Source organism: Strix aluco, chromosome 10, assembly GCF_031877795.1.
Source record: "Strix aluco isolate bStrAlu1 chromosome 10, bStrAlu1.hap1, whole genome shotgun sequence".
Lineage (NCBI taxonomy): Eukaryota > Metazoa > Chordata > Aves > Strigiformes > Strigidae > Strix > Strix aluco.
This window is the reverse complement of record NC_133940.1, coordinates 18,946,144-18,964,759: the sequence shown is the minus strand read 5'-3', so window position 1 is coordinate 18,964,759 and position 18,616 is coordinate 18,946,144. Positions and strand designations below refer to the sequence as shown.

Below are 18,616 nucleotides of genomic sequence, written 5' to 3'. Positions count from 1 at the left end.
TGTCCCATCTAAAAATGTTTTTCCTTCCCTGTTAGTGTAAGTTTCTACTCTACTGTATAGAACTACCAGTGAAACTAAACATGTGGGTCTTTCAAAAGTTGTAAGAATAGATCTTTTGTCAGCTTTGAACAAAATGTTTCATTGGTTGCTTTGAGAAACAAAACAGCATTAGTAATCTTGAAAGATCAACATGGTTAAGAAAAAGCTTTATCTGAATAAAGTACTGTAGTGTGGAAGACCTATTGATAGCATAGGGTAAAGGAGAGTGAAATAGGATTTGAGATTTTAGTAAAAAGGTTGTAACATCCTTATACAACACAGGCAGCTGAAAAATACTGTAGTGCTGCAGAGAAGCTGCTTTTTAAGTGTTCACTTTTTTGATATTTTAAAATGACTTGTTTTTAAACTACATGAAAAAGTAGTAAATTTCATAATGCCTCTTATCTTAATTTCCAGTGTCTCAACGGATGAGGTGAATTCCCCAGTGTCCCCATACAGCTGGCAGGTAAATATTCAAATGTAAATGTGGTGGCTTCATATTTGAGTGATTTTTTTTTGTTTGTTTGATTTTGATATTTGGTTTTGTATTTCTGGCAGAAAGCTTTTACACATTCATACAGCTGCTTACAGTTATTATATGTGTGTAATTGTGGAAAATACAAAACTTTTGAAGAACTTATGCTTCAAGATATTGAGTTGTGTGTAATGGAGGCCTTTTGTTTTAAGAGCATATGGTACTAGCTTTAAGATCTTGAAACTAGTAAGTTTTACTTACTTGGTTTTAGTATTTCTCTACTTATAAATTTTGTTGCCTCATGATAATGTGGTTTTTTAATTTCTAAATCGTTTGAATTATGTAGGCCTTTCATTCCCCATACCTCACTGAGAAGCTTGCATGGTGTGATAAAATTGCAGTGAAACTGTAGCGAGTACTTTTTTTATTATTTTAGATTTTAATCCATCAGGTATTTACAATTGCTTCAAGTGGCCTGATATTCTGATATGAAGAAATAGTTGGAAATGGGGTTTTAGCCTTATGAAATGGTGTCTTCAGATTGTCTGCTTTAAGTTTTCATAAAATAGCCATATTCATACATATTAATTGTTATTTTAAGAATAAATCTATTTTAGCTATCTCTTCAGAATATGTTGCATAATACAATGCTTTGAAAGAGAGATTATTTTTACAGCTAGTTGATGTGTATAACCTTTTAGACAGGACCAGCAGACAAATTCTTAAACTGTCTTGTAGTCATCCTTTTCCTGTGCAGTCAGTATTCAGATTGAGAAATTAGATATGCTAGTGGCTAACAACACTTCTAACTGTTTATTTTAAGTTATTTATGGCAGTCTTGGGTGCCTTCCTAACATACCTGAAAAAATTAGGCTCAGTGCCTATATGTTTTAGGATTTGAAAGGGAATAAGTGATTTCTGCCAGAATCACCATCAAGACTGGTAACACTTTCATGTCATAAAGCTAGATTGAGAGGCAAACAATTCATAAATCTAGTTCATAATAGTATGTTTTGATGCACACAAGGTATATTTACCTTTTACGTAGAAATTTTTCTGAACCTTATAGCCACTGGAAAACCAGAAGGATTCAATGGATGAGCAGTATTGGCCAGAAACACAGCCAGTGATTTGGCAGAATGAAGAAAGGAGGAGAAGTAAACAAATTAGAAAAGAGTATTTCAAGGTAATGGGGGAGAGTGTGGGTGGATGACACATTTCTTTTTTTAAAATGAGAGTAGAAGAAACTATATAGCTAAGTAAAGGTAAGAAAACCTCAAAGGTTGTCATGCTTTTAATTTTTGCATGTAACCTGTATTGTTTTATTTGGATCTTTTGATTTAAATAATACATATATGTATTTAGATTAATGTGTAGGAAAATCACGAGAAAAAAATCGACTGAAGACTTTGTTTATCCTTTAAAAAAAAGGAAGTGATTTACAGTTGTCTTCTGGTAAAGCCGGAAACTAATCTTCAGTCATTGGTCATTCCCCATCCATTTTGAGCTTTGGGGGTTTTTTTGGTAGTGCAAGTAAAATATACAGTACCTTTTTGTGCAGTGTGGTTATAAGAATGATTTATGCATTTTGGTTCTTACTGTATTGATTTGCATTTTAGAGAGGAAAATTTTTCTCTGTATTACTTTGCTGCTGTAGTGTGTATCATTGGTCACTAGATGTCAGTGTCTGCTTATTACAAAAACAAATGAGAAGTTATAGCAGCATTAGATAAAATTCGTTACAGGGTATGGCTGAGAAATAGGAAAATTCTGACCAGTGCTAGGTTGAGTTAAAATTAAATTTGTCACTCATTAAATTAGTTTCTTGGGTCTTTGCCATCAAGCATCTTTATGAAATGCTAGGGAACTTCAAACAAATTAAATTCTAGGAAAAACTGTGTGTGCCATACAGCTCAGATACATTCTTGTGATTACAGAAGCTGTTGGGGTTTTTTTTCCTTGAAGAGTTTATGGAGTTGTCTTCTTTCCAGGGTTTTTAATCCCTAAATTAATTTTGCGCTGCAGCCTTTGAGAGGAAGGGGAGAAACTTCTATGTAAAACAGAATTCAGTCATTTAACTTATTAAACAGCTGTGCTATCAATATGGAAGACCTGCATTAGTGATTCCTCATAACTTTAAAGGATGTCTCTAAATGTTAGTACAGATTTCAGTTTTGAGCTCTGTGATGGAAGCAAATACCTGACAGCATATTACATACAACTATAGACATGTCTCAAAAGTGAATTAAGCAGGCTGTACCAGTAACAAAAAATACTGTATGAATGAGTTTCATTTGCAAAAACAAGGCAAATAAGCAAGTAAAATGAAGTCTGTCTTCCATGGGAAACTGGAGGAAAAAGAAATAGGTGCCACTGCTGTTCTGAGAAACCAGTGAAAATACAATTCATATTGTGCCCATGTTTTCTTGGCAAAAAAGCTCATTGAATATCTGTACTGCCAAACATTACTATCTTAAGAATACATGCCAAATTACTGCAACGGGTGTCATTAGAACGGGGAAAATTTACTTGGATCAGCATCTAGAAGTATTTATAGAGCATCTTTATTATACATGTAATATATTTCATTGTGCAGTTGTACTGTGCCACAGAAGGGTAGGAAAATGCCCATGAGAATCAGAGCTCCTTTGCTTGTGGTATTGCACCAAAGTCTCTCTGGAACCCGAAATCTTTGTTGCATTAAGTATATAAAAAGAATCTTACCATTGAAGACAATTTTATCAACCAAAATGCTTTTTATTTTTTTTTCTGAAATAGTTTGTAGTTGTATTGGATCCTAGCTACATCCTAGCTGAACTTCTTACTAGCATATCCACAATGGAAAATAATTACTATGTGCTAGCTTTGATATGGTTAATTATGGTGGAAGAACATGAACACAGAACTGGCCAAAGGCCTGTATAAACAGAAGTCAGCAGTGAAGGTCTGCAGGGCATAGAAGATGAGGCTTTGCTTTATCAGCTGCCAAAGTAATATATTCCTTTGTACTGTAAACTTACAGGAAATATACCTAAGAAGAGAAATACCCAGTCATGGATATATGTAATAAGCTCTTCCTGACCCCAGAACTACCTGTACTCTGTGCATAGTTTAAAAAAAAACAAAATAACAACAAAAACAGAAAAAAAAAAAATCCACAAAACCCTCCCTAAAACTCCTCAAAACAAACACAAAAAAACCCCCAAACCAGTAAAAAACCCATAATAACAAAAGAATCCCACAAACCAACAATTGAGACTTTATTTAATCACTCTTCAAAAGATGTGTTTAATTTACACAGAAAATGAACGGCAGTAGGATAGCTAACAAAGGCTGTTTGTCCTAGACTTTGATTTTCAAGAGCTGCTGTTCATCATTGTTGTCAGGATCGTTCAGCATGTAGTTCAAAAACTGTTGAAAATTCAACTCTGTAAAGCTGTTCAGTTTTACAGTCCAACAGTGCTCAGTTATAACTAATAAATACAACTTTCTCTAAGAGCTTTGTACGTTTGCATGTTTATTAATATCAAAGAACATAGTTGCAGGTTAGGCATACATAGTAAAACCTATATGTACCCTAAAAGTCAAATCTTTGAAGGAGAACCATCCTTTCAGTTCCAGAGTTAGTCTCTTAATTTAGCCTGTTATGTGTTATATAACAAAGATGGGTAGGCCAGCTGCATACACACAACGCACCTATCAGAGTTTTATAGTGATGGATCTTTTTAATTTTAGCTATGTGGCGTTTTTTATTTTTTGTACACTTACTCTGGAGACAATGAAATACAATTATTTTCTTAAATACCACTTGTATAAATTTCTTCCTTCAGTACCTCAATTTCCTACACTTTTAGGATAATCAGGAAGTGGGACACTGGTGAAGGCAGTGTGCAACGAATCAGACCAACCTGTGGAAAAAAGTGCTGATCTTAAATAGATAAAAGGATGTGATCAGGCTTTGAAGTTGTAAAGGAAGTCTTGATTTATTTTTTTAAATTTAATTTTTTGCAATGTCAGGTCAATCTCTCAAAGTGTAAGCAATCTTAAAGTTACATAACAAAATATACTATAAAAGTAACTCTCACAGGTTGCATAATTTTTTCTAACAAATCATGCTTCAGAGTAGCAGTTGTTAAGATCTTTTCACTTGGATCAACTGTCATATGCAGTCAGAGTTCATGTTATGAAAATATTTAGTTTGAAAATGCTCTTACCCTCTCATCAACATAATGGAGATCTTGACTAGCTAGGGACTAGATGTTCATTTCCTGTTTTGTTTCTTCTTTGCTCCCTTGATTCTGTAACATGTTTTTTTCCTCAGCAGCTTCACCAGTAATAAGTAACATCTGAGTGATATCAAGCCATTTAGTTCAAATGAAAACCATACTTCCATTTTAAAGTAATAATTGTGTGTGTTTTGCAGTATAAGTCTTCCAGAAAGAGTTCAAGTGGAAATGAAAATGATGAGGTGAGAAATAGTAATTGTGTAAAGTATTTAAGAAAACATTTTATTCATTTGTCTTTTATGAACACCTGTGAGCCACAGTCACAGAACTGGAGAACACTGGCTGAGTACGTGCAAACAAACTTTGCATTCCAAAGCCATTGTAGAAATAAGTATTACAATGCTTCATTTGAAAAAAGTCATCAAGATTGTGTACTGGGGAAAAGTAGGACATTCACTTGCTTCAGTAATAGGAAAGTTAATTCACCTGTCAAGCAGACGTAATGTAAAGGTAGTATTTGACACAAACAGTGAACAATGTTTCCTTGACTTACATGTTTTTAAATTGAGTTGCTGCCAGTTTGTCAACATACTTGGCAAATGTTGCATGTCTCATGTATTGTGTATTTCATAATTTCATGTTTCTTGTTAAATCATAATTTTCATTTTTATAATTTCATCTCTTTGATTTCTTTTTAGCAAGACAGTGATAATACTAATGTGTCCCCACAGTCTCCTGTGTCGTCTGAGGTACAAGTTGTGGTTTTGTTTTTCATTCAACAGACATTTCTTTGTGTGCATTACTTGTCACCAGGTTTTCCATGCAGATACAAAGTTGTTAGTTTCCCTTGAAACTGAAGTTAGAAATGCTTCATCAAAATAAAAATTCATAAATAGATAGAAACTAGAGACAGATATGACAACTTGGTTTACCTTTGCAACCATCTGATCTCTCCTAGATTTCTTTTTGACTGGTGTGTAGAAAGGTTTATTGCTTTGTCTCATCTTTCCTAATGAAAACAGTTAATAAAACAAGAATCAAATTTGCCATATTTTGAAGGCGTCCCCTATGCACTAACCATCCAGAGGATTTTAAGTAAAACTTGTAGTTAATATTTTATATATCACAGGGAACCCAAAGGTACTGACAGTTCTTAGGGAGTTTCATCCTTTACGATTCTGGCTGTCACCTTTGTGGTGCAGCCTTGCAGCTTCATTCACTGGTTGCTTTCCTTTTTAAGGAATGTCCATGTAGTCTCACTGGGGCTGGAATATTTTCTACCTCATGTCACTAAGGAACTTGTGGGAACAGAATGAGAACATCTTCCAAATACAGTGAAATGAGTTGAAATAAGGATATCTCATGTACATACCAAATTACGAGTACATCTCTTTCTTTAGAAGGTGAAATAAGAAAAACCTGATCTTCATAATTGAAAGTAAACATTTCTTAAGAAATATTTTGATGCTAAGCATTGGGAAGATATTTGCATTTGCTTACAGCTGGCTTAGAACTCTGTTCACAACATGGTTTGCAGTAGTTTGAAGTGGTTTGGAGTAGATTTTAGTTAATGTGGTGCTGCTTTTCTTCCTCAGTAAGATCATTTTATCTACATATAGTGAGGTTACTTTCATCCTACTTATTTTATACTGTCCCCTTCAAAAGTGTGTTAGAGTTAAGCAGAAGGACTCACTTCTCTTAGGCAAAAATAATTTAAACACTTTCTTGGTGGGAATAAAAGTTAATTCTTGTAATGAATGGAAGAAAATTGACTTTGTCTCTTTTAACAGGATTATGAAAGGACAGATAGTAACACTCATGGTCCATTTGGTCTCAAACCAAGGTCAGGTAAGCTGCTGTTCCCCAGCTGCTGTTCTCTAACATAGCATGATAGAACAGATTTTCTGGGCTGGAATAGACGGTAAGGATAGCAGATGCATGAATTGGAATGAATATGAAGAGATGCCACAGTACAGCAATCCACTCAGCATATTTATTGCAAGTCTAGTACTGGGAAAGCCATAGACAGCTGCTTTGGCAAATGAGTAGTTGAAAGTTCCCCAAGTTTGCGCAGTGATTTTAAAATTATTTTTTAATTTTTTTTTCCCTCACTGATTTATTTGGTGCATGTTTAGTCACTGTCAAAGAACAGGGAAACAGCATGCAATTGTTCTTGAGACCTGATGGCTGAGGTGGGAGGTTTTCAAGAGAAGTGGATTTTTGTAGTTTGTCCTATGAAAGGATGCTTTGAGCAGAGCTTTGCCAGGAGTTTTACGGGTTAGTGTTTTGTACCCTGACTCTTCCAAGACTCTGCCATACCCTTGTAAGAAAGCTGTATTGACTAAAGCAGACTTTCAGTCCTCTGAAATCTAGGTTGAAATAATATTTTTTTTTTTTAGTTACAGTATTCTTTTGTTTGCAAATGTCTTTGTGAATATCAGTTATCAACAGTATAAAACATAGGTTGGAAAAGCCATTGTGAAATCCTTTTCCCAGTTAATACCACTGTTCTCTGTTTTTAAGGGAACAGTCTTTGTGCAAATTCATTAAGGAAGAATGGTGTCAGCTCTTCAGTTTAATTTCATTCAGTGTTTATGGTAGCAAAGCCTGTGAGCCCTCAGTAGTAGAGGATGTCTGGCTGAGGTCATGCAAGTGGCTTCTTCAGGGCCCCTAAGTCACTTCAGATTTGTTAGCACTTGTGTGAAACTATCTCTGCCAGAGATAGTTAGGTTAGTTGCCTGCCTGGCTGTGATCATTTAGAGGCTTCTGAGATATCTACGTCCTTGGCTGCAGGAAGGTGCAGGTTTGACAAGAGGAAGCAGGCTTGTTAGGACTTTCAGCCCATCTTTTCACAGTGGGGTAGTAGGCTTCCTAGGAGCTGCTGCTGGCTCACATCTGAAACAGCAGCACCCCTTTCACTCAGTTCTAGGAAAGTGAAGGGCATTTTCTTTCTTAGTTACAAGCCAAAATTTTAGTGGTTTTAGATGCTTCCATAGATACTGCTGGTAACATAGAATTGTATTTTTCTGTATACAAACCACATACTCTTATGTATAAAATCAGAGCAGTGATTTTCAAGACTATCTATAAAATTTCTGTCATTTTTGATTGTTAGATCTCTTGCTAAAATCCAGACTGTTAGAAACAACACAGAAAGTTCTAAAGGTGTAAGTTTTAATTTTTTTTTTTGACTGAGAAGCATGGGACAAAATACTTAAGGATGCAGTGGTATTGCTACAGAAGAGTTTTTATTTGCCAGTGTTCTATAAAATAATATAATTGTCATTTTAAGGCTTTCTGACCATGAATAGTAAAGTGAATGTAATTATTTAACAGACTTCCTTTTTAAAGAACTCTGAACTTGTAGATGTGATGTTTCATATTTTTCAGTTCTTTAATAAGCAATCGTTGTGTCTCTGCATATGCACACCTAACACACATGCCTCTATGTGTGTGTATATATATTTTAAGTCTCATTGTAAGTTCTATCAGGGAGGTCTGTCCTTTTTTTAGACTCCGTAAAGACTTTATACTTGATTAAAAATAAACCACAATTAAAATACTTTCAAAGCTAGATTGCAAGATATGCTTTAAAAAGTGCAAATGAAGTTGTATATCTCAAACAGATATTTGAATATTGAAGTCAATTCTGTCTCCATATTTTTCAAGTCATCTGCACTTAAGACAATCTGTGTATTTTACTTGAAAGTTTCATAGACAGCATCTTTTACATCAGGATACTTAAATATATTTGTTCTGAGAAGTTCTGCAGCATTTTTCCCATTTTTATTCTTGGTGGTAGGTTTTTAGTCATTATATTTTTTTAATCTGAATTCTGAAAACTAACTTCACTAATGTTTAATAGCTTTCATCCGTGCATCGCGCCAGGACTATGGTGCTGTCGATCCTGGATTTACAATGAGGAGGAAAATGGAGCATTTAAGGGAAGAAAGGGAACAAATAAGACAGCTTCGCAATGTATGTACCATTATTTACTATATGGGTGCAGTGCGTTTAGTTTGCTCTGTACCACAATTTAAACCTTTATAATAAAAGCATGCAAATCATTACGGTTGTGCAAAGGCATCTCTGTAGTGATATTTCTTCCTGAGGAATTTCATGTAACAGGCTACACTGGTCCAACATTGGTCCAATCAAAACACCAACCAGGAATGGAATGGGTTTTTTAGCTGAAAAATGAAGTGAAATGAAAAATAAATTTTTTAAAAAAACTTTCTCAGTTTCTGAAGTTTTAGGTTTTCCCAGGGAGACGGTAAGTCTGCTTGTGTTTGCTGCTATTTGAAGAAAGATGGTCATAGTCTTCTCAATAGCCAAATGCTTTTTGAGTGTAGAAAGTTGCTACAAATTATACAATACTGAATGGGATGTAAATTTCAGACTTCCACTAAGTTTTCTGTATAGTTCTGTTCTCAAGGTATTTAACAGTTAAGTTAGGCAGCTCTGTTCTCCAGGACAGTGCTAATCCTGGGGGAGTGACTTTCATGAAGGTTGTTTCTGTCTTGTCTGGTTCACTTCCTGAGGCTTGTTGCTGGGGTGGGAAAAAGCATTCACTTTGCAATGCAAGTGTGGGAACTTCTTGGCCACGCTTTCCTCAGCTATTTAACTGTCATCTGCAGAAGTGAAATAGCCATGCCCAAAATGGTTTTCCCCTCTTTTTTCCCCCTCTTCCTCCTAGTAAAATTGTGTATGATTTCAACCCACAAATTCTGCACACTAACAGTATTCAGCCTGATGTTTCTGTCCTTAAATTCTGTGCTTTCCTGTTATAACAGGGGAGTTCATCATATGGCTTTGAGGGTTATGTATCATGGTAGCTGTTGGCTGAATGTCTTTCTCAGTGTCTATAGTTGCATCATTAAAAAAAAAGCAAAGGGAATGTATGGTTAATGATAAAGAGAAAAGGACATTTGTACTCAGTAAAGTGTCAGTTGACTACATTTACTTCACTTCAATAATGTCCTTTTTAAAGTGAATCCTTTAAAATACCCTGGATTTAAAATTAAAAATTAGCTAATGTTGAAAGTAACTTACTTATGGACTTTTTAACAGAATCTTGAATCAAGGTTAAAAGTAATTTTGCCTGACGACATTGGAGCAGCATTGATGGATGGAGTAGTTCTTTGCCATTTAGCCAATCACATAAGGCCACGTTCTGTTGCCAGCATTCACGTACCATCGCCAGCAGTGGTAAGTCATTTATCTCACTTCTGTTCCATCTTATGTGAAAACAAGCTTGTGAAGTTCAATACTAAAATATCATGAATGGTGTTTACTGTATTAATTGGCTACATGCCTCACTTTAATTCTTCTGCACGGTGCAATAAACGAGGCTCAGAAGTTTAATTTCAGCTATTTTCATATATTGAGTCTTCATAGAATTTGTTTTGTGTTTTATCAACTGTAACTGAATTTGCATCAGAAATATACAATCCTTCATGAATATATGATGATGATCTCACATCCTGTCTTTACAGCCTAAACTCAGTATGGCAAAGTGCCGAAGAAATGTTGAAAACTTTCTTGATGCTTGTAAAAAATTGGGCGTTCCACAGGTATACTAATTGCTTTATTGACTTATTATTAATAACCACAGAAAATATCAGCAAATACTGAAGTTGAGTTTTGTGGGGCGCTTTTATTCAGGGAGAAATAGTGATTATATTACTGACCAGTAATCTTGAAGATAGGAAAAGAAATCCCGTTTCTGGCCTGTGGCATGAACTTGAGGAAGCTACTTTATGGATTTGTAGTCAGTTCCTTACAGTGTAAATAATACTGACCTCCTTGTAAAATAAACTATCATCTAAACGAAAGAACTGATGCGAGAAGATGATGTTGTAATATTTGAAAATCTTGAGTTTAGAAACTCCCTTTGGCATGAATTTCAGTGTCTGCCAAGGACTAATCCTGCAATTATAGAAATACGTAGCCTAACTGATTAGTTATCTTTTTTTAGCATGGCCATAGTGGCAGCCCTTTATTCATGCTTCTGTTGCTCAAGTTCATCCTCTTGCTTCCCTGTATGAGGGGAAAAAAACTAAAATAATTTCCTGCATATTACGAGAGACAAGAAAATCCCTTGACCGACCTTTTTAGCGCAACAAGAAAATTAGTTCATGGATTTAGAAGCCTGGGTTACTGTTCTGCCACAGCTTCTGTCTAGTGTGGAGCCACAGGCCGTTCAGAAGTTGAGATGCTAAAATTTACCTCCTGAATTACATGTAACACCAGTTAGCATTTGGAAAGGTTGTCCAGCTCGTGCTGAATTTTGAAACTGAAAGATGACTTTCTTGGGGAATGGTTCATTACTGAGGACCCAGTCTATTAGCACTTCCAAGTTCTTCCAAAGGAAAATTGGTAATAAGCCTACAAAATGAGAGAAGGGGAAAGTAGGCCACTGAGCTAACTGCTCATCAGCCTGGTTTTCTTGTTCTGCGTATGAAAAGAAACAGAGTCTTTGGCTTTATGAAATTAGCAGTCTTTTATGTATCTGCTGATGTTTAACACTTCAAACATCTTAGATACAATTAGTTGCTGGCCATTCTGTCACTGTGGAGAACCACATGCAAAATTTAAGGCCAAAGACGTTTTCTGTGCAACTGTCTTAATGATGTATGTGTGACTTAAGAGAGAATGCACTGGTTACCTGTCTTGGGGAAAAAAATGAATGAATCTTGATACATGTACTGCTTTATTTTGCAGGAGAGACTTTGCTTGCCTCATCACATACTGGAGGAAAGGGGTCTGGTGAAGGTTGGCCTCACAGTTCAAGCTCTGCTTGAATTGCCTGCGTTGAAAGTATCTCAGCTTTCATCCATGTGACATGACTTCTTGGAAGCTAGACAACTTACCATTCGATCTGTTGATTTGGATTGCTCTGAGGCAGTTCAGCTTCCTACATGGGAACACCCAAGCCATCAAAAACTAATATCTGTCCAGATGCTGTAGACACCCGTACTTTGGAGTTGTATGTGAAAGCCTTGGAGTCAGCTAACAGTTAAAAGGACATAATTATTATTTTTTTCTTTTGTAGTTGGATGCACAAAGAGATTGTGGTAGCATCAGGTTGTCTTTCCAGTTAATTTAAGTTAAAAGCTGCCATTTAACATCTCAGTGTTACAGTTAAATGCTGGATTTCTTTTCCTACATTGAAAATGTTGTTTGAATTTAATTTAGAAGTACAAAGCACACACTCTCCCTCACTTTAATCTTTCAAGTCAGTCGATTGATTTAAAGGTAAGACAAAAATGTAGCGATGGTATGATGGTAAAAATGCGTGTGACTGATCACTTAGAATCCACTTTCACACTCTCAAAAAGCTTAATATTTGTGTTCTTTATTTTTTGCACTCCTGATTGTAACACACACTTCTAACATTGCCAGTATTTAGTCTGAGTGTATGGTGATTACACAAAACAGTATACAATGGGAAAAGGACACATTTTATTGGGTTTTTCCAGTCTTCTAGATTGGTGCCAAATATTTTTTTCAGTTGTACTGTAGATTGTTTACATGTGAAGTGCCTGTGTAATTGATAACTCTTAATAGTCTTAAACATTTTTGAAATTTCTTTGTTTAAAATAGATAAAATGGAAATTTTTAAATATTTTAATAGTTTTTTGTAAAATCAGTACGTGAAGATTTAAGTAATACTTCACATTTTTGATGTTGGGTGTTTTAAGTTTGTTGCACAATTTAATTGGTTATTTTGTTGTCTAATAATTAGAAAATACTGTAAATACTTTTTATTTATGATATTTAATTTGATAATACCTAATCACTTTTGGTTTAATGTATTGTTGGACAAGAAAAAGCTGTCTACTTTTCTTTGTTTGGGACAAATACACACAGTGAGTAAGACATAAGGACTAGTGATGCATACAGAGTAATTTAGGACCTTTTGATAAAACTGCCAAAATCTCAGGTTTATGCTGTGACTTTCAGGATTTTGTGTAATATTGCTCCTGATCTCACGTTACATTTTTACAACAGGTATATCCATAATTTAGTTGGGAAATATCAGTGTTTTTAGTGTTTACGGGATTTATTGTGTAATTGACACAAGTGTGGCATAGCACACAAATCAGTTTGTACAAATGTCACTGTGCTGAGACATTAGATTTTTCTGGATAAATGTGAAAGAAAAACTTCCACCCTGGTGGTTTTCTGAAACTTCTGAGTTTATGTATTTGTTTGCTTCTGCACAGTTCTCAGTGTTTTGAGAACGTTATGAAACCATACACAGTTGAGTTCTCCAAGTTGCAAATTTCATAATTTTAGTAATAAATCTATTTGCATTAGTTTGTACTTTGTTAATAGGTAGCTTAATTAAAGAAAAAAGCTCTGACTGTCACAGGTCTTCTGTTTCAGGCTAGGTTAATTTCAATGGAGGGGTATGTTTGCCAAGCATGTAACAAGATTTGATTCTGTTCTTTCCAATTGATCAAGACCCCATATAATTCATAAAAGAATGAGGGAGGGGTATCATTTACTCCTTACTTCATTTACTACAGTCCTTAAAATCAATAGCTGAGAGGAAAAATAACCAACATTCTTTTTTTTTTAAAGAGGTACATTATTTTTAAATCCATTGAAACAAGCTGATTCATGTGTAATAGTTAAAAACCACTCTTGTTTATATAGTGTTTTATTAAAACACAGTTCATGGAGAGGTTGGTGTAAAACCTAATTTGCAGAGTCCTAGATATAAATCTTAGGTTACATAAATACTTGTTTAAGGAAACTGAATTACTTTGACCTTTGAAATACGGTATTTCAAATCTCTCAATTGGTTTTTAAATTATTCACATAGTACTCATTTTAACAACTTCGATCTCTATTTTTCATTAAAGGCAGTATCTGAAAAGTCATGCTAAGACTAAAATGAAAAAGTAATATAATTCATTAAGCATTTGAAGAACACAACCATTCAAAAAGAGTAAGTCATTGTCTTTCAATTCCTTGCTGTGGTATTGACAACAACAAAAGTTCTATTTCAGTGTGTTAGCCATAGAATTGCTAACTGTAAATTATCACTTTCAGTTATCTGGCTTAAACTGATCTACACTACTATTTCATTTTCATATTTAAATGTTTTTTGATCTTAAAGTAACTTTTTTCCTACTAGAACTAAATTTATAAAGTTATATTGCAGTGTAAACATTAATAATTCCCTTGATGTAGCATGCCAGATGCTTACTGGGGGGGGGTTTAAGCTTAGCTTATTTCCTAAGTAACTTGAAAACTGGATATGAAATTAATGTACTCATTTTAAACTGTGTCTCTGAAGTTGAAAAATACTAAAATAGCATATTATTTGTTTTTAGTGCTCCGGAGTTGTTCTTCCCCACAAACTTGCTAGAAACAATCTTGCATTGCCATTCATTGGAATTTATTATGGCCTTCTTCATGCTTATGGGGAAGGATAATCATGATTCTTCCAGGGCTTCCTTTTTAGTATTGCAAAGATTAAGGTCTTCAGGTATCCTTAGGAGCAATCTGAGAAAAGGTCCAGTGTGCCTGGGTGAATCTTTTCTCATTTTTCTTTAGCTGCTTTTACAAATAATAATGATCTAAAGGCTTGCTAAAATTGGCTGTTCCCATTGTGATTTTTTTAGAAGCAGTTGCAGAAAAGATGCTAAAGATTTTCATTTTAAGTTTCAATTTTAAAGCAGCGTGTGGAAATTGTTGCTGTCTTCCCTGTACAAGAATTTGCCAGCTATCCCCTTTCTTCCTTTCCATTTGATTCCCATCATCTTCTTTCTTACTTTTGTTTGTTCACAGATCTAGTGACTTTACATTGTTCATTACTGCATGCCCCTTTCCTCCTTCCTCTTTACTTTTTTTTTTTTAAGAAATTACTCCAGTGGCATTGGTGAACTGTGACTCCAGAATTCCTGGTATCAGCCTTTAGTGTGTTTGAGATATCCTTTTTTAATTTTCTTTAGGATGCAATGCCAATACTAGGTACAGCTGATAGGATGATTTAAAACAGAGGTCTGCCCAATTCCTGTTGTAGATCTCAGTTTTTGCTTTGGATGTGAAGAAAAGTCAACAGTAAAAGCTTTAGGAAACTGCATTAAGTTTGCCTAATAAATTTAGGAGTAAACTAGGGTGCTTTTGTTATTGTGAATGCTATACAAAGTTACTGCAATAATGGGGTATGAACTGTAAATTACAGAGTGAATCAACATACTGACAGGGCTTCTGGCCTTGTGTATTTTTTGTCATTGGATGCAGTATGTCACACATGAATGATCTTTCATTTAAGCAATAATGTCCTAGATATTGAGATCTTAAAGCAGTGGCATTAAAATAATTGTTGTAAAATGTGGTGACTTCCCACACAGTATCTCAGAAATGCTTCACATCTATTATATAATACTGCTAATCCAGTGTGCTAGCTGGGGCACTGCTGGAAATGCAGAAAACCATCTATACTCATATATCTGGAGGCCTTCCAAAATATAACCAAGAACTGAAATTATCATAAAATACGGAGGAATACATTTGAAACAATAAGTAACTATGACATGAATCATAAGAATTTCTGAGTAAAATCCTAGCTTCGCTAAAGTCAATGCAAGTTTTGCTCTTGACTCCAGTAAGATTTTACCTTTTTGATTTATGGAACACCTGAGGTGGAGACCATAGCAAACATGGCTTTTAAACATGTTTGACACTAAGAAAGGTATAGTGTCAAATTCTTGACGTAAAATATTGGTCTCTGGTAAGTCAAAGGAAGCTGTAAAATATACTCTGATTCATTTATTTAATACAAATTTTCTGATCTGCTGTATACAGTATTAAGATGGTAGTAAAAATTTGAAGCACAGCTTTCATACTATGGGAAGGTATGTCACCTCCACAAAATTGCAGGTGAGGTCTATCATCAGTTATTTACTGCACTAAAAACTATTTCAAATCCTATCATTTAGCAGCAGTCTTCTCAGATTTTGACATAAATCTGTAGCCAAATTCAAACAAAAAATGAAAAGGCGTCTGTGGTCTGACACTTCTTCCTTCTGCTGATTTCTTAAATGCTTGTGTGAAAGGTAGCTGTTGTAACTAACATAGCTGCAGTCTGCCTGGGTCGGAATTGGTCTGTATACAAGTGCAGAGATAAAGCACGTTAATTCAGCTGATTTCAACTCAAAGCAACTTGTGGGAGTTTTTAGCACTTTCTGCGTATAGGAGATGATTTTCTATTGGCAAATCAAATTTCTCCTATTCCTCACTAAGTCAGGCTAATGTATGTGTTTTTCAAGAGGTACATCATATTAAACAGTGACTTGAAAAACAAGAGCAAATAAACAAAACACACCCCAGCATACACAAAACTCATTAAATATTTCCTGTTTGCAGGCAATTCTTTGGAATAAAGTCACTAAGACCAGGAATGGGAAGGGCAAAGTCCAAGCAGAGGGTGCTCTGAGTTGGTTTCACATTGAGTCACTTCAGTGAAAAGCCTTTAGATTTAGTAGAGAAATAGATGTTTTGTAGCTACTTCATGCCACGGGAGGCGGATCCTAAAGTACAGGGAGCTTTCTGTAGAGGTTACAATAACAAGAAATTTGGCATCTTTGTTTTCACAAAGATTGTATAATTTGGATAGCTCTTATCCCAGCGCTGCAGAAAGCGTGGTTGATGGTGCAGAGAACGTTGTACATAGCTGGTGCTATTTGCACTACCATCTGGCTTTGTAATGACAAGAATGGCCTGTGTGGTGCAAGTTCTGAAGGAAACACCTCCTTGCTTCATGCTGCTGCCTCCTCCTGAATAGGCTATAGAATTCTTTCAAACAGATGTTTGCAATCTGAATAAAAATGCTAAGGAAAGCAGTAACTTAACTTGAGAGTGATAGATAAGTACATATTTACCGATATTTAACTTTCACCAGCAAAGAACCACGTAGTGAGACAGAGGAAGCTTGCTCTAGGAACTACAGAACTTCACTGACTGAAAATTGCACCATGACTCTTAACAGATTAGCGTGTCACTTGTCCTCTCACGTGAGTGAATCAAAACGGTAATCCTGTTTCTTGTTCCACACTGTGCTATACACGTAATTCATTTACAAATGGAGGGAAGAGTGAACTGTATTTTTTAACCAGGAATTTTATGGCACAGATCTCTTTGGAAAAATAAATATGAAAGTAAAAAATCATTCTCTTCCTGTGAAGAAAACTTCTGCTGATCTTGACTGTTAAAGTAGAGAACATTTGTGATTAACTGAATTTTAGTTTAAACTTGCCACTTCACAGGAGCAGTTCTGGCTCCTGTGTTTCTTACATAATAAAATGCTGCTTTGCTTTATTTGTCTTTTAAGTATTTCACATAGTACAATTCTGACAACACATTATCTTAAAATTGTGGTTATGTGCAGTGTTTGTTCCCTTATTGGTTTTGATGTTTTTCTTTTTTTTAACATGGGAGACAAAGGGAAGCAAAATTTCTATAAGCTACCTGATTAATTTCTATGGAAAGAGCACAAGTTGTTATAAAAATGACATAATCAGTCATTTTTAGTTCAGATGTTTCATAGCCAACTATGCTTTCGAAGAAGAATTTGTGATTTTTTTCAGTACACATTTTAGAAACCTAATCTTAAAACAAACAAAACCAAAAAGTTTTTCCAGAACTACTTTAGTATATTAGTAAATATTGAAGGAGAAGAGTAGCTCAAACTAACAGGAAATTTAAATGTTTTGGGAAGCTTTCAATTTTGGCAGTGTTAGGTTTATAGTTGGACGTGATGATCTTAATGGTCTTTCGCAACCTAAATGATTCTATCGTTTCAGTGAAAACAAAATTTCCCTCGATAGTTTTGTAACTGAACTAGATCAAGTCAGTCATTCAACATGAATTCTTGGCGCTAATGAGGATTTCCTCAGTTCTTTCAAAATTATGTGAGATAAGGCAAACATAACTTTTTTTTCACAATAGTTTTATGAAGGCAGATTGTCAAATAGAGAATATTTGGAAATAATCACAAGGATACTTTTTGTTTTGTTTCACTTTTAAATACAAGCAAACCAGTGAAATCTTTCCAGAATTGCTGTATTTGTTTAGGATTTAGTCATGCCATTCCTGGCATGGGAACTCCCATTGTTCAGTATTTAATATGCTTTCTGGAGCATGTGCAAGACTGTGCTCTTTACATGCAAATGTTAATACAGTTGTGTTTACTGAATCGATGTGTTACATTAAGCATTGCTGCAACTGTGGGAATTCCTAGCTGCAACTGTTCATGTCTCTTGCACCAGCAGGTAATGCAAGGCTTTGATTCCCATGAGGGACATACACGCAGGCATTGCAAAAGGGTTGTTTGGTGGATTACATTGGAAATAATGTGAATACTTACTATGTAAAGTGTAGAACAAGGAAAATGTGTTTGCTTTATGATTCAGTTGGTATTCAGTATTTTATTTTGTAATGTGATTATAAAACTCAGAAAATACAATGTAACCAAATTATCGATATGTAAATGCGTGTAGGACATGACAGAAGTAGTTCTGAGGCACAGTTGGAGAGTTATCATTTTAAAATAGATGCTTAAATTGTGTATATACTTGCAACATCTTTGATAGTGCATTTTAATTTTGCATTTCATGTTCTTGTAAAGTGCATCTTCCACACTTCTGAAGATTGTCTACTTGTACAATACTGTATTAAGTCTTTTTTCAGGACTTTCATTATTGCTGGAGCTTCCAACATATATGTTTCTTCTGAAAAATGTTCTTACTGTTACTTTTTTGTAAATAGTTTTTTGTATTAAATTTGCATGGATGAAACCCACATTTCCAAGACCAGTGTACATACTCAGTGTATAAAATACAAACTGTTTCATAACTTT

General features: G+C 34.9%; 1 protein-coding gene across 2 annotated transcripts in view; it reads left to right on the top strand.

Moving 5' to 3' along the window:
- Window positions 1-18,616, top strand: part of LRCH2 (leucine rich repeats and calponin homology domain containing 2) — a 53,428-nt gene extending 34,812 nt beyond the window's left edge. The window contains exons 13-21 of one of the 2 annotated variants that reach the window (XM_074834644.1): window positions 457-505; window positions 1,584-1,700; window positions 4,938-4,982; window positions 5,439-5,489; window positions 6,531-6,588; window positions 8,606-8,718; window positions 9,811-9,948; window positions 10,236-10,313; window positions 11,464-18,616. In XM_074834644.1, coding sequence (XP_074690745.1) covers window positions 457-505; window positions 1,584-1,700; window positions 4,938-4,982; window positions 5,439-5,489; window positions 6,531-6,588; window positions 8,606-8,718; window positions 9,811-9,948; window positions 10,236-10,313; window positions 11,464-11,583 — 769 coding nt within the window. In that variant the 3' untranslated portion in view covers window positions 11,584-18,616. The remainder of the gene's footprint in view (window positions 1-456; window positions 506-1,583; window positions 1,701-4,937; window positions 4,983-5,438; window positions 5,490-6,530; window positions 6,589-8,605; window positions 8,719-9,810; window positions 9,949-10,235; window positions 10,314-11,463) is intronic. The other variant, XM_074834645.1, reaches the window with a different exon arrangement.